Source organism: Mandrillus leucophaeus, unplaced genomic scaffold (assembly GCF_000951045.1).
Source record: "Mandrillus leucophaeus isolate KB7577 unplaced genomic scaffold, Mleu.le_1.0 Scaffold309, whole genome shotgun sequence".
Lineage (NCBI taxonomy): Eukaryota > Metazoa > Chordata > Mammalia > Primates > Cercopithecidae > Mandrillus > Mandrillus leucophaeus.
The window spans coordinates 3,535,612-3,548,136 of record NW_012103243.1 but is presented as its reverse complement, the minus strand read 5'-3'; the positions used below and the strand labels follow the sequence as shown (position 1 = coordinate 3,548,136).

Genomic DNA, 12,525 nt, shown 5'->3' with positions numbered 1-12,525 from the left:
ATGTAGTGATTTAGTAGTTTTGTAATCTAGATGATAGGTACATAGAAGACAACAAACTGATATGTAGATGAATGTATAAAATACTATTAAAGGTGTATGCATGGGGAAAACAAACCAAAATGGACAACATATAGACAAAAAATAACTACAATTTATCACAGCTAAATTCAATCTTTTTTGGAATTAATGGTCATAATTTCTATTAAGAATGGTCAATTCTTTTGGGGAAATTGATCACTGTAGCTCCAGTCTGTATCCTTTCAAATTTGGAGGTTTTAATTTAACTTGTTTAACATAAGCCCTGTTTGCATAAATGTTATAGTCAATTTCTACCCAGTTTTATCAAATAACTTTACAAATCTAAAGAAAGATTTTGCTATAATATGTACATGATATAAATGATTAAAAATCTGTGAATGTGTGTCTGGCCTATATAACCAAGGGTTCAATTGTATGAATGCAAAAATTAACTTAATGGAGTCGGTTAGCTTATATACATATTTTTTGTACTATTTTATATCTTTTTCTTGCTTAGAAGAGAAAATGTATTGCTTGTGGGTGCCCTAACTTGTGACACAGTCAAATATAATGCATTTCATAAGTGAGTTTCAAATTATAAACATCATTTGTGTTATGGCAGATGTCATTAAGAGCAAAGATAATATTAGCCTTTTAAGGGGCAATTTAATTGAATGGAATTTGTTATTAGATTAGAAGAAATACACTTGTTCCACTAACCAGGACAAACACTATCTTATATCTTTAGAAACTGTTTCTTAATTATTATATTGTACAGTTATAAAAAGGAATACATTTGTCAAACTCCTAATTGCACAATTACAATAGATTCTCATTCATGTCTTGCCCAAGAAGGGGAATCTTGGCCTTGGATTCTTACCGTTTAGTTCCATTGGTGGAGACCATTCTACATGAAGTTCTGTAGAACTGATTTTCTGCACCTTAGGTGGACTCAGTCTTTGGGGAGGGGCCTGGGCTGTGGTCACGGTAATAGGCAAGCTGTGCAAACAGCCCCCGCTAGTACACGCCTGTACAGAAAAATAGTACTTGGCAAATGGAACCAGATTCCAGATGGTAGCTGAGGTTTCATGACCTTCGTAGGAAACACATGGCTGACCACCAGCCAAAGGGACACAGGACAAAATATACTTCTCTATAGGACCAGATTGATTTGAGAGTGTTGTCCAGGTAAGTGTCGCAGAGTCTGAGCTAACAGGAATGATATAACTTAAAGTCAAGTTTCCCTCTGGGACCCCTGGTTTTGTCCTGAAAGTGACAGTTACACTCCTTGTTGAACCATGCACATTGGTGGTCTCAATGTAATAGGAATATTTGGTATATGGTAACAGGTCAGTGTCTAAGAAGTATTGAACACCTGAAATGAAAAGAAAAAAAGTTACATTTCACAAGTTGGTGAAGAATCATTGCTAACTGCTTTCCTATCATATTATTTAATTACATAAATTATACCAATTTACTCTTTTGGTTAAGGAGACATTTCATATTTTTAAAATTGAAATAATGTAAATACCAGTTGATTGCTTTTATTATTGAGTATAACATAAGAAAAGCGTCATTTGTAATAAAGAATATTTAGATGTTTGCTTTAGCTCTTGTTTTGCTTTTCATAATGTCCTTTTGTTAGAGGGTCTAAGAGAAAGTCCTTTCAGTTCTCCAAAACAGAAAAGTAACTATGTTTCCTCTATGTAACTGGTTTGCTTGTTAAACACTAAACACACCAGACCAAGGGTCAGTAAACTACCACCAAGGGGTAAATCTGTCACCTGACCAACATCTTGACTGGAAAATTTTCTTATTTTCTGACCTACAGAAATTATAAATGTTTATTGTCTTAAGCTGCTAAATTTTGGAGACATTTGTTATCAGCAATGAAGAATTTACACAACAGACGTTTCAGATAAGCAGGACTTCTATGCATGAAGGATTGTGAGGGCAGAGAGAACAGCTACAAAGAGGTTTTAAAAAAATAAGATAGGGAGTGGAGGTGATTAGGCACGTGACTGGAAATGCTTGCTCTCTAAGGACAGGAAACACATTGTAGGATTGTGAAACACACAAATGCCAGAGTGGCTGCTGCCTGCTCCCTGTTGCGGCTGTTTGTATGGGAGAGGGGAGCGGGGTTCCATTATGCAGGGGTGCCCTATAGCAATATGAAGGTCCTAGCACATTTATGTGCTTCTCCTCCCTCCCTCCCTCCCTCCCTCCCTTCCTTCCTTCCTTCCTTCCTTCCTTCCTTTCTTCTTTCCGACAGGAGATAGAACTTTATTGTGGAAAAGCTGAGTTCGCAACAGACTGAAACAGCAACAATGTTTAGCCTAGTCCATCTATTTACAGTACATAGGGGTTGGGGTTTCCCATACACATATGTATTGCTCTCCCCTAGCCTAGATTTATCCCCATCAGCAACTTTCCTTTCTTTCCATTGTCCACAAAAGACACAACTCTTCAGGTGATAACCTATCATGTAAACCTTGGCATTCTTTGTCACCCAGGCTGGAGTGCAGTAGCACAATCTCGGCTCACTGCAACCTCTGCCTCCAGGTTCAAGCGATTCTCCTGCCTCAGTCTCCCGAATAGAATAGCTGGGACTACAGGCGCCCACCACCATGCCTGGCTAATTTTTGTATTTTTTGTAGATGGGGTTGAACCATTTTGCCTGGGCTGGTTTGAACCCATGGGCTCAAGTGATCCGCCCACCTCAGCCTCCCAAAGTGCTGAGATGAGAGACATGAGCCACCGCACCCGGCCTTTCTTCCCAGTCTACAGCTCCTACAGAGCACTCTGGGGTCTGACTGCTCAGTGGAGGAGGCTTCTGCCGGTGTTGTGGGGGGCACCTTGGGCATTGACTCAGGTAGGGGCCACTGTCTTGTCAGAGATGACCCTGATAGAGCCGAGGAAGGTGAGACAGTTCTCTCTCTGGTGACTGTTTTCAGTTGTACCATGGGTCCCAGGGGTCGCCTGAGATCAGGGTAGGGGCTGGCGGAAGAGCACTCACAGTCCCATGAGAGGTACTGAAGTCAAGGTCCCAGGTTTCAATCTGGGGCATGTGGTACCTGAGGAGACCATGATCCCTGGCTTCCTGGATGGCCCGTGTCAATCCCATGTGCTGCTTTATGCAGATTCCTGTGTATGGAGCATGGAAGATGATAACCATGGACAAACTCTTCCAAGAGCACAACATGCAACTTGTGATCTCGGCAGATGGGGCAGGGATTCCCAGCAATTTTATTCCCGCAAATCTATGTATTTCGAGTCCACTGTAGGGGTATACCACCTTGTGATTGCCGTGGTAGTCAGCCCAGATACGGCAAGAACCTATCCCTCCTGGTATTCTTCTGATTCCAGGTATTTCCAGGGTTCATTCTTATAAGGGGAAATGGGAACTGGGGACAAAGAATCCTTCTCAGAGGGAGCTTTGGTGCCAAGAGTCTAGAGGGGAACCTGAACTCCCTGGGCACCTCGGAAGAGAGAAAGGTTAGGAAGTCGCCTGAGCAGGGGGTTTAATGTGGACGCCGCCATCTTGACGTAGCCCAGTGCAGGAATTTCTTGGTTTCTTGAACCAAGAAACCAAGGTGAGGGTGCAGTGTTGAGAGCAAGTGAGTCTACTATGGGACCTTCTGTGGCTGGGACAAAGTCACTCTTCCACCTCTGAGAGGGCTAAAGGGTGGATGTAGGAAATGGAAAAAAAAAAAAAAAATCTCAGGAATTTCTCAGCAATAGCAAAAGCCTAGGGAAGACTAAAATAATAGTGTGTTCAGGAAGCCCTGACCAAGCTGAGAATGAACACACGTTCACCAGCTTCATGCATCAGACATTGATGCCTTGAGGATGCCAAAGGTTAAGATCTGGCCAGCTACACCTTACAAATGAGACTGCATCCTCTAAAGGGCCTTCTGCAAATGGCCAGAGGGAAGCTGCCCTTCCCCAAATGTCATGGCCGTTGAGGGAGGGGAATAATTAAAGACTGAACAATACAAGGGAGTATGTGAATGAAAGATGGTTTTTTCATTCTATTGCATATGCCATTGCAAATTCTTCATGAAAATATGTTGAGTATTGTATTAGAGTACAATCAGGACATAGAAACCACAGAGTAATTTGTACAAGTAAAGTTTAAAGAATGATTGATTACAACATGGTTTTACTTCCTAAGTGGTACAGAAAACTCTAAAGAATATGGGAATAGAAGAGACAGGGGAAACACACCATCCTTAGTGCTAAGGCAGAGCACCCAAAGAAGGACCATATTTGTCCCCTAGGGCTGAGACTCAGACTTTCTAGACAGTGTGCAGTTGTGGCTCATTGTTATTTCAATAAATATTTATTAGATTAGATTAAAGTTACCCTTATCCCACAATAAGGCTGTTGAAAATATTAACAAAATTTGAAAAATCACTGATGGCTAGAACAATGATGGAAAATAATCTATTTAACATGCCAAAAGCCAAATCCTAAAAGACAAAAATAAATTTCAGTGCTGAATATTCCAAAAGATTGTCTGGCTTAAATTGGAAGTTGGAAGACCTATAACCTGATGACAATTAAAAGAAGTACAGTACTTGCTGGATTTTTGTAGCAACTGAAAAATGGAATATAATCCTAATAGATCAGAGTGTATTATACAAGAGTATTTGTATTTCTTACTTAATAAGAAATTGGAATCAGATAGAATTAGGATGGAAATATGCATTTGTGTAGGAATATCATATAAGGCAATTTATAGTGTGAAATAAATAAAAGCATTTGAAAAGGTATGAATAGGATACCCATTAATGATATCATAACAAAAAAAAAAATACTCAGGTAAAAAGAGCTCTTATCTCAAGGTAGTTGCTCTCCTTGGCTGGGGTACAGATCTTTAACTCTGAGTTTGAAAATTTGCTGTTACTACAGACTTCTGCATTTTTCAGAGCAACATTTAAAATCCTTGGCTCAGCACTGATTTTTGATCTTGGCTGATACCCTCCCGGTTTGTAGCACTCCCCCAGTGTACCGCCTACCAAAGCTACATGGAACTGACCATGATTGCTGAATATATCTTATTTTCTCATATACTTCCATGTCTTTTAACACAAAATTTATTTCATGACAATCACTCTTCCTTAACTACAGTATCTGGCTAATTCAGCTTATATTCCTTCCTTACTGGAAAACTTTCAGTGGTTCTCAATCACCATCATTGCCACCACAGGTACAGTTACATTTCCTACACCTCCCACGCCACCCTGTGTTTTCTTAACACCCCAAGTTTACTCTGGTCCAACATTTATATATTTTATTGTTACTTTGGTTTATTTATATGTCTCCCCACTCCGTAAGGACAACTATTCCTTTCGTCTTTGTATTTCTAGTGGCTGATACAGTTTCTGGTCAGGAATAAGCACTGATCAAAATTTTATTTATTAAACACATGAATGATTTTTCTATACATATCTGATCTATTGTTCCAGGAAATAATATAGTAGTCCCCTATTATCCACAGGAGATACATTCCAAGATCTCCTGTGGATTCCTAAAACCACAAATAGTACTAAACCATATATATATATACACACACATACATATATATACACACACTACTCTTTTTCCTATACATACATATCTATGATAAAGTTTAATTTATGTTAGGCAGAGTAAGAGATTAACAACAGTAACTAAAAATAAAAATAGAACAATTCTAACGATATACCACAATAATAGTTATATGAATATGGTCTTTCTCTCTCTCTCTTAAAACATCTTATTGTACTGTAGACTCACCTATTTTTGGAGCATTGCTGACCATGGGTAACAAACTGCAGAAAACAAAACCATGGATAAGGGGAAACTACTGCATTAAGAATATTAAGAGCCGTATAAAAACAATTGCCTGTCATCTTCTCTTCTGTTTTCTCATCCTGTCTCTATATCTTATGTTTCTTCATTTATTCCTCTCAGAGATAACTGAACCATCTTACCACTTGTCACATTGATCCCTTGATGTAGTATGGGATTATAAATTATAATATTAAAAATGGAAATGAATAAGGGTAGAAATGAAATCCCCAGGCTCATTAAAATATTTGGTTGTCTAAAACTCTAAACTTAAACTATGTTAATATCTATAGGTGATAGAAATCATTGTCACATGTAAAAGTAATCATCCTCTAGTTTCCAGTGGAAGGATTTCTCTAAAGAGACGTTTAAGGACTTTATCCCCACTCATGGCATCCCAAATGAGGAACAACTCATCTGACTGTGAATCTAGGGAGTCAGGGGGTAGGGAGCAAATTATATTCAGATCAACCCATTGCTTTTTCTCTCTTCTAATTTGTCTTCCTGCAGGAAAAAGGATATAGTCTCTAATCTGACTTTCATCAGTAATGAAGATCATTTTTATTTTTAAATTTGATCTGCCTACTATGTCTAATGCTCCTTTGATTCCAAACTCAAATAGGAACAACACCAAAAAACAGTATGAGTTACTATCCACTCCCTAAACCTGCAACAGTAACACAACAGTGCTATTTCCTCCAATAACTGTTCACTCCCATCCCATGACACGTAAGATACCTATGTGCAACCCAGAAGGGGGCTACAATAGAGATACTGTTAGGGATGATTATGTATGATCAGCCAAAGTGCTAGCTTGACCTCTACCTTAAATAAAACGTAAAGATATACCTTGTTTTTTAAAGTTAATTATTCACAATCTTTAAAATTATTCACCATTGTTTGCATGCTATTACTAATAACAAATAATTTGAAAGCTTTAAAGATGGTACACCAGTATATCATGATCCTAGGAAGAAAAGTATGTCTTAGAGAATCCCATAGCACATTAGGCCAGCCAGAAAAAGTTTCCATTCTAAAAAAGAATTCTATAAAGGTCTCAAACAAACTGTCAAACTTGCTTGGAAGACAACACCATTAATTTTCTTTGAAAAGTTCAATGATTCTCCACCTATAATTCCTAATGCCTTGATTTAACCCAAAGATTTGTGTTCATCCAGCTGAATATAAGTAGTGTTTCCTTTACATGTTACACATGCTAGCCATGCACTAGAAATAGAGTAATAAACATGAGGCTATTATTAGAATGATACAAAATTCTGACAGTGTTAACCAATTGTTCTTACTGTTCAAATGCCATCATGCAGATAATTTTCACATCATTAATTACAGTGATTGTCAAGAAATGCCAGAAGTGGCATTTTTTAATGAAAAATATGGTTTTAGGAAATAATACCTTGTTTAATAGGATTATATAAATGTCTGATTAGTGAATGAATACACATTTATCATGTAAGAAACTGTTATTTGGATTCCATATTAGTGCAATCGTCAAAACAGCCAGTGTTGTAATAACATGTGATGTTCTATAAAATAGATCACAATATGTTACTATGGAAATCATGCCTCTGGATTGAATAATATCATTGATAGTTTTAAGTTTAATTTTGCTATTGCATTAAGCTGTATGGAAAATAGGGTGACCCTAATTCACAACTTCAGAAATAACTCAACCAGTGGTACTGGCATTTCAAAATCATTTTCAATATTTTTATAACTCCTCTCTTTCTCTGTCACAAAAGTTTAAGTTTCAGGACACCTGGATCATGCTGATATTTGGAAGAAAATAAACATTCTAGTAGCAGGTTTTTAGGATACTTTGCCAACATGGCAGATGTAGACAGATGTTCATTTCCCTTTGCAATCTGCATCATGAAGTTCAGAGTTTCCATTAACTTTAAAGAAGACTTGGAATACTGAAGAGAAATGTAGGGCCAAGAGAAAGGGATGGACATAAGAAGCTAAATTCCAGTCATATGAATTAGGTGCAAAATGAAACCCAGTATAATGCATACAAAATAAAACTCTGTGCGATGCTGGAGTTTTAAAGTCAATTAAAATGTTAAAACAAGGCATCTTCCTAACCATTTTAAAGAAGGTTACGGAATTTCAGTGTTTCGACATAGCTTTATACAGTTCTCTAACTAATTAAGCATGGTTAAAGTCGAATTTGGAAAACTGTGTATTAAATGAAGAGAACAAAATAGAGACTTGAATTGGAATTGCTGTTCCGAGGTTTCTTAAACTAGTGTGTAACTAAACATGGCTAGAAGCAAAAATCAGAGAAGACAGAGCTGGAATAATGTAAAAATTTCTGTTTTTTCATTCTGTCTTTAGGGAAACTGTATCTAAAACATCTGAGTAAATGTTTTTTTAAGTCAATGAATTCTAATAATTTGATTTCTATAAGCTTCTTTAAAATCTTCATAAAAGTTACAAAGGCAAAGATAGGCTTGATGGCTTGTTTATATCCTTCCTCTTTCAAATGTTTACGTTGCTGTGTTCTATCTCTGTGGAAATAGCAATGTGTGTATTAAATTACACTATTTGCTTGAGTGTCAGTACTCCACTTCCAGATTTAATAGTTCTTTAACCTGAGAATTAAAAAACTTGAATTCATTATAATAGAAATAGTTGATAAATTTTCTATAATATTTACAATTAGAGAAAACTAGATCTATTTATTATGTCTTCCAGTATTTGTAAATTAAAATGGTATAATTCTCAGATTATTTTAATAACTTTTAATTACTTTAAACCAGTGGTCCCCAACTTTTTTGGCACGAGGGACTGGTTTCATGGAAAACAGTTTTTCCGTGGACCAAGGATGGGGTGGTGAGGAGGGATGATTTTGGCATGATTCAAGTGCATTATATTTATTATTAGATTATCATGAGGGCGCAACCTAGATCCCTCGCATGCACAGTTCACAATAGGATTCGTGCTCCTATGAGAATCTAATGCCGCCGCTGAACTGACAGGGGCTCAGAGGGTAATGTTGCCGGCCTGCTGCTCACCTCCTGCTATGTGGCCCTGTTCCTAACAGGTCATGGACCAGTACCTGTCCACAGCCTGGGGACTGGGGACCCCTGCCTTAAACAATATGTCATGAACATTTTCCATTTATTGATATGTGAACTAAGATATCAGTTTATTGCTATCACAGCCTATAATTTATTTAACAATGTACCAGGATTCTGTTATGCCATATACTATAATTTACTGAAACACTGGTGAACATCTGAATCATTTTCAATATTTTGGTATTACAAATAGTATAGGTATAGAAATCTTGTGTGTTCACTTATGACTATTCACTTGAGATAAACTTCCTAAAGTAGGTTTGCTAAGTCAAATGTTATGTTAAAAGGAAAGATTTTCCATGGATTTTAACAAATTATTGTACATGAAAAGTTATACTAATGAACTCACACAGACACTTCAGCAGTTTATAAAAGTTCCAGCTTCCCCACATTCCCATCAATTCTTGATGGGGTCATTTTTTTTCATCTTTGAGAATTTGATAAGCATTAGTATTTATCAGATATTAAGTGTCTCATTTTTATTGTATTTCTTTGATTCCTAGTGAAATTTGTAATTCTCTCTCTGTTTGAAACACTCTGTGCCAGACAAAAGAAACCACAACAGCATTTATCCTCAATGTCAAAGAACTTAACTAATGTGTCATTTCTCCGAATACTTATTTCTATTACCAAACCCTTAAACTCACTGTATGGGTATTGATCCTCTGTTGTGTAGATTTCAAAACCATCCCTGAGTAAACTGTAAGTAAGCCAGTGAGCATTTGGAGAATCAGGTGGACTCCAGGAGAGATTGATAGCAGAAGAACTTTGAACTTGTCCTCTGGGCGGAGGTTGCTGGAATGGAGCTAAATTACAATGAAGAGAGCATTTATTAGCAAAGCAATCAATAAACAGAAAAGCAAACTGAAGTAAGATATCCAGCAAAGAGGTCTTTCTCATTCAGGATTACTTTATCAAGAAGACATGTGGTTTACCAAGACATTAATAAACAAAGAGTTCATGAGTTCTCTAAAACAAAGCTTTTTATCCAAAAGCATAAAAAAACTTTTTAGATCAAAGCATCTGGCATAAATATAGATGGGGGTAAAAAACCACAATAGTTTACATTAAACATTTCTTTCTTTGCCTTTTTTTTTTTTTTTTGAGAAACCATCCAAGGATGCATAACATTTATTTTTTTTACACAGTTAATTTAAAGTTGACATAAGTTCCACTGAAACTTGAAATTTAAGTAGCATAATCTTTGGATTTTTGAGAGGAAGCTTTCCATTCCATTAAGTACAATGCTTTATCTTGCTTCAGAGAGCACAGTGTAAAAGAAAGAATAATATTTGGTGATATAAATAGCTATGGATGTTAAATAATCTAAATATTATCAAGAAACAATATGAATATACTATATGAGTGTACCATCATCTGTTAGAGGTGTTTTTAAGATGTGATATGATTGCTTATCAGGCACATAAAAAATAAGAACATTCATCTAACTACTTAAGTGACGTTTTCCATAATACAAATATATACCATGAAAACACTGTATTCTGTCACTGTAAATTTTCCTTGGTCTCCCTGCTTTTGAGAGTGAGTTTTCTTCTTTTCTTCCCCAGAATACACAAACGTAAAGGAGAAAAACAACAGCTAAATATTTTTAAGGATAATCCACCACCAGTTTATGTACTACTTTCTAGTTTAAACAAGATGCACAATCCCCCATCCATTTAAAGAAGCACAACTTAATCAAACATTCTCGTTAAATAAGATGTGAAGGGTACAGGTTGCTGTGTTACTTTACTTTTAAACCATTAATATTTTTGTTTTAAGAAATATGTAAATATAATGTACAGAAAAGAATCCATTAAATAATATTTTTATATGAAATATCTACAGTCATTAGAAGCCTCACTAAAAGAAAGCACACGTAAAAAAAGTAACTTGGGGAGAGCTTTCAAAAGGGTGGGAAGTACTTTCAAAAGGGTGGGCAAAAGAGATGGTGCAGTACTCTCAAGTATGGAAACTGCAGAGCTTTTTCACTATTTATGTCAGGGTTTCTCAAGCCAACCCTCAACCCTGGGTCTAATGATTCACTGGGAAGACTCAAGGACTCATCATATAGTCCTACTCATGGCTAAAATTTATTACAATGAAAGGTTACAGAATTCATCAACAAAGGGAAAAGGCATATCAATGAAGTCCAGGGGAAACCAAGCACAAGCCTCTAAGAATTCTCTTCCAGTAGAGATAGAACAGGCCTAATTCCCCCAGCAATGCATTATGAAAATGTGTATAATGTGTTGCCAGTCAGGGAAGCTCCTTAGAAACTCATTGCACAGGGTTTTTATTGGGGGCTGTTCATATGAGCAGCCTCTGTCTGGCATTTACCCAAATTTAAGACCCCCACAAGGAAAGCAGGTGTTAAGCCTAAACCGTACTTTGTACAAATGTTTAAGTGCAGTGGTCCTCTCTTATCAGTTCTGGGGATAATGTGGATCCAGATGCCAGCCAAAGGCCAGCTTTCTAAACAGGTCTTTCTAAAAATAAGCAGTCAGGCTTGCTATGTTAACTCTTCTCTGCACACTGTCTCTAGCTTAAATGGGGACAGAACTCAGGGACAGAAAGGACTGTATGAAGAGCATCACCTGACAGGAACTATGACCACTCATGGAGGGATGCAGTTAGCTTGAGGCTGCTTCTATGTGGACACAGGGAGTGGGGAATTAAATATTTGACTTCCTTTTCCACCTGCCCTCCAGATGTTTGGTGGGTCCCTCCTAGCAGCTGAAATCAACTAACTAAAAGCCAGAGGGCAATGGAGGCTGCTGATGCAAACCACATAGAATCTTGGAGGACAGAGCAAAGTGGAAAAGTAGAGAACAGTAAAATGAAGTTATTCTGCAAACTAGGCAAAGACTTCCACCTCAGAGCTATTGCTAATTCACCAGGACCCATGAGTGATGAACTCTGTTTAACAGATATAATATATGAACTCTGTCTAAAAGATATAATATAATCAAATTGTTACGGATTTCAAGAGCACTGGCTCATAACTTCCACAGCCCTTGTTAGTTCCTTGGTGACTAACACAATAAGCATGTCTTTTGTTGAAGTATTGGTGTTTTGTCCAGGGGTCCTGAAGCAGCTTCAGAACAATTTAAAAGCAATACGGGTGAAGGACAGTCTTCTGTTACAATACTGGGGAGCTCTAGGCTTCAGAAGTAGACCTCAGAAAATAGGGTCTATCTCTGTTCTGTTCTGCTTCTACCTGTTCCTTTTTCTCCCCAAGGCAGGCCACAGAAACTAAAAATATACTCTAATCTTCCTCCACCTTTCTGTCTTAGAGCCAGCCATAAGGAAATTCTCTGACCTACCTTGTCTGATTTTGGGTTATGAGACCCTCATTTTTGAAGGGGTCTTGTCCCATACCCTGGAGGAATGAATGCTGCAGAGAGAGGCCAAGAAGACTCTGAATAGGCAGCTTTGTTGGGTTTCCCCACTCAGTAGAATAGTATGAAATCATACTCCCTTTTTCTTTAAATCACATTTCTACATAGCTGTCCATGTGTTGAAGGCCAAAAGAATGAGGGTCATGATCAACTCAGTATACCACTGGAGG

General features: G+C 37.3%; 1 protein-coding gene and 1 pseudogene across 2 annotated transcripts in view; both read right to left on the bottom strand.

Moving 5' to 3' along the window:
* The window catches only part of USH2A (Usher syndrome 2A (autosomal recessive, mild)), an 813,932-nt gene that overhangs the window by 572,305 nt on the left and 229,102 nt on the right, over nucleotides 1–12,525 (bottom strand). For both annotated transcript variants that reach the window (XM_011987399.1, XM_011987398.1), the window contains 2 exons: nucleotides 9,602–9,760; nucleotides 899–1,393 (listed from right to left, as the gene is read on the bottom strand). In XM_011987399.1, the coding sequence (XP_011842789.1) occupies nucleotides 899–1,393; nucleotides 9,602–9,760 (654 nt within the window). The remainder of the gene's footprint in view (nucleotides 1–898; nucleotides 1,394–9,601; nucleotides 9,761–12,525) is intronic.
* LOC105544795 lies at nucleotides 1,950–3,558 on the bottom strand (annotated as a pseudogene).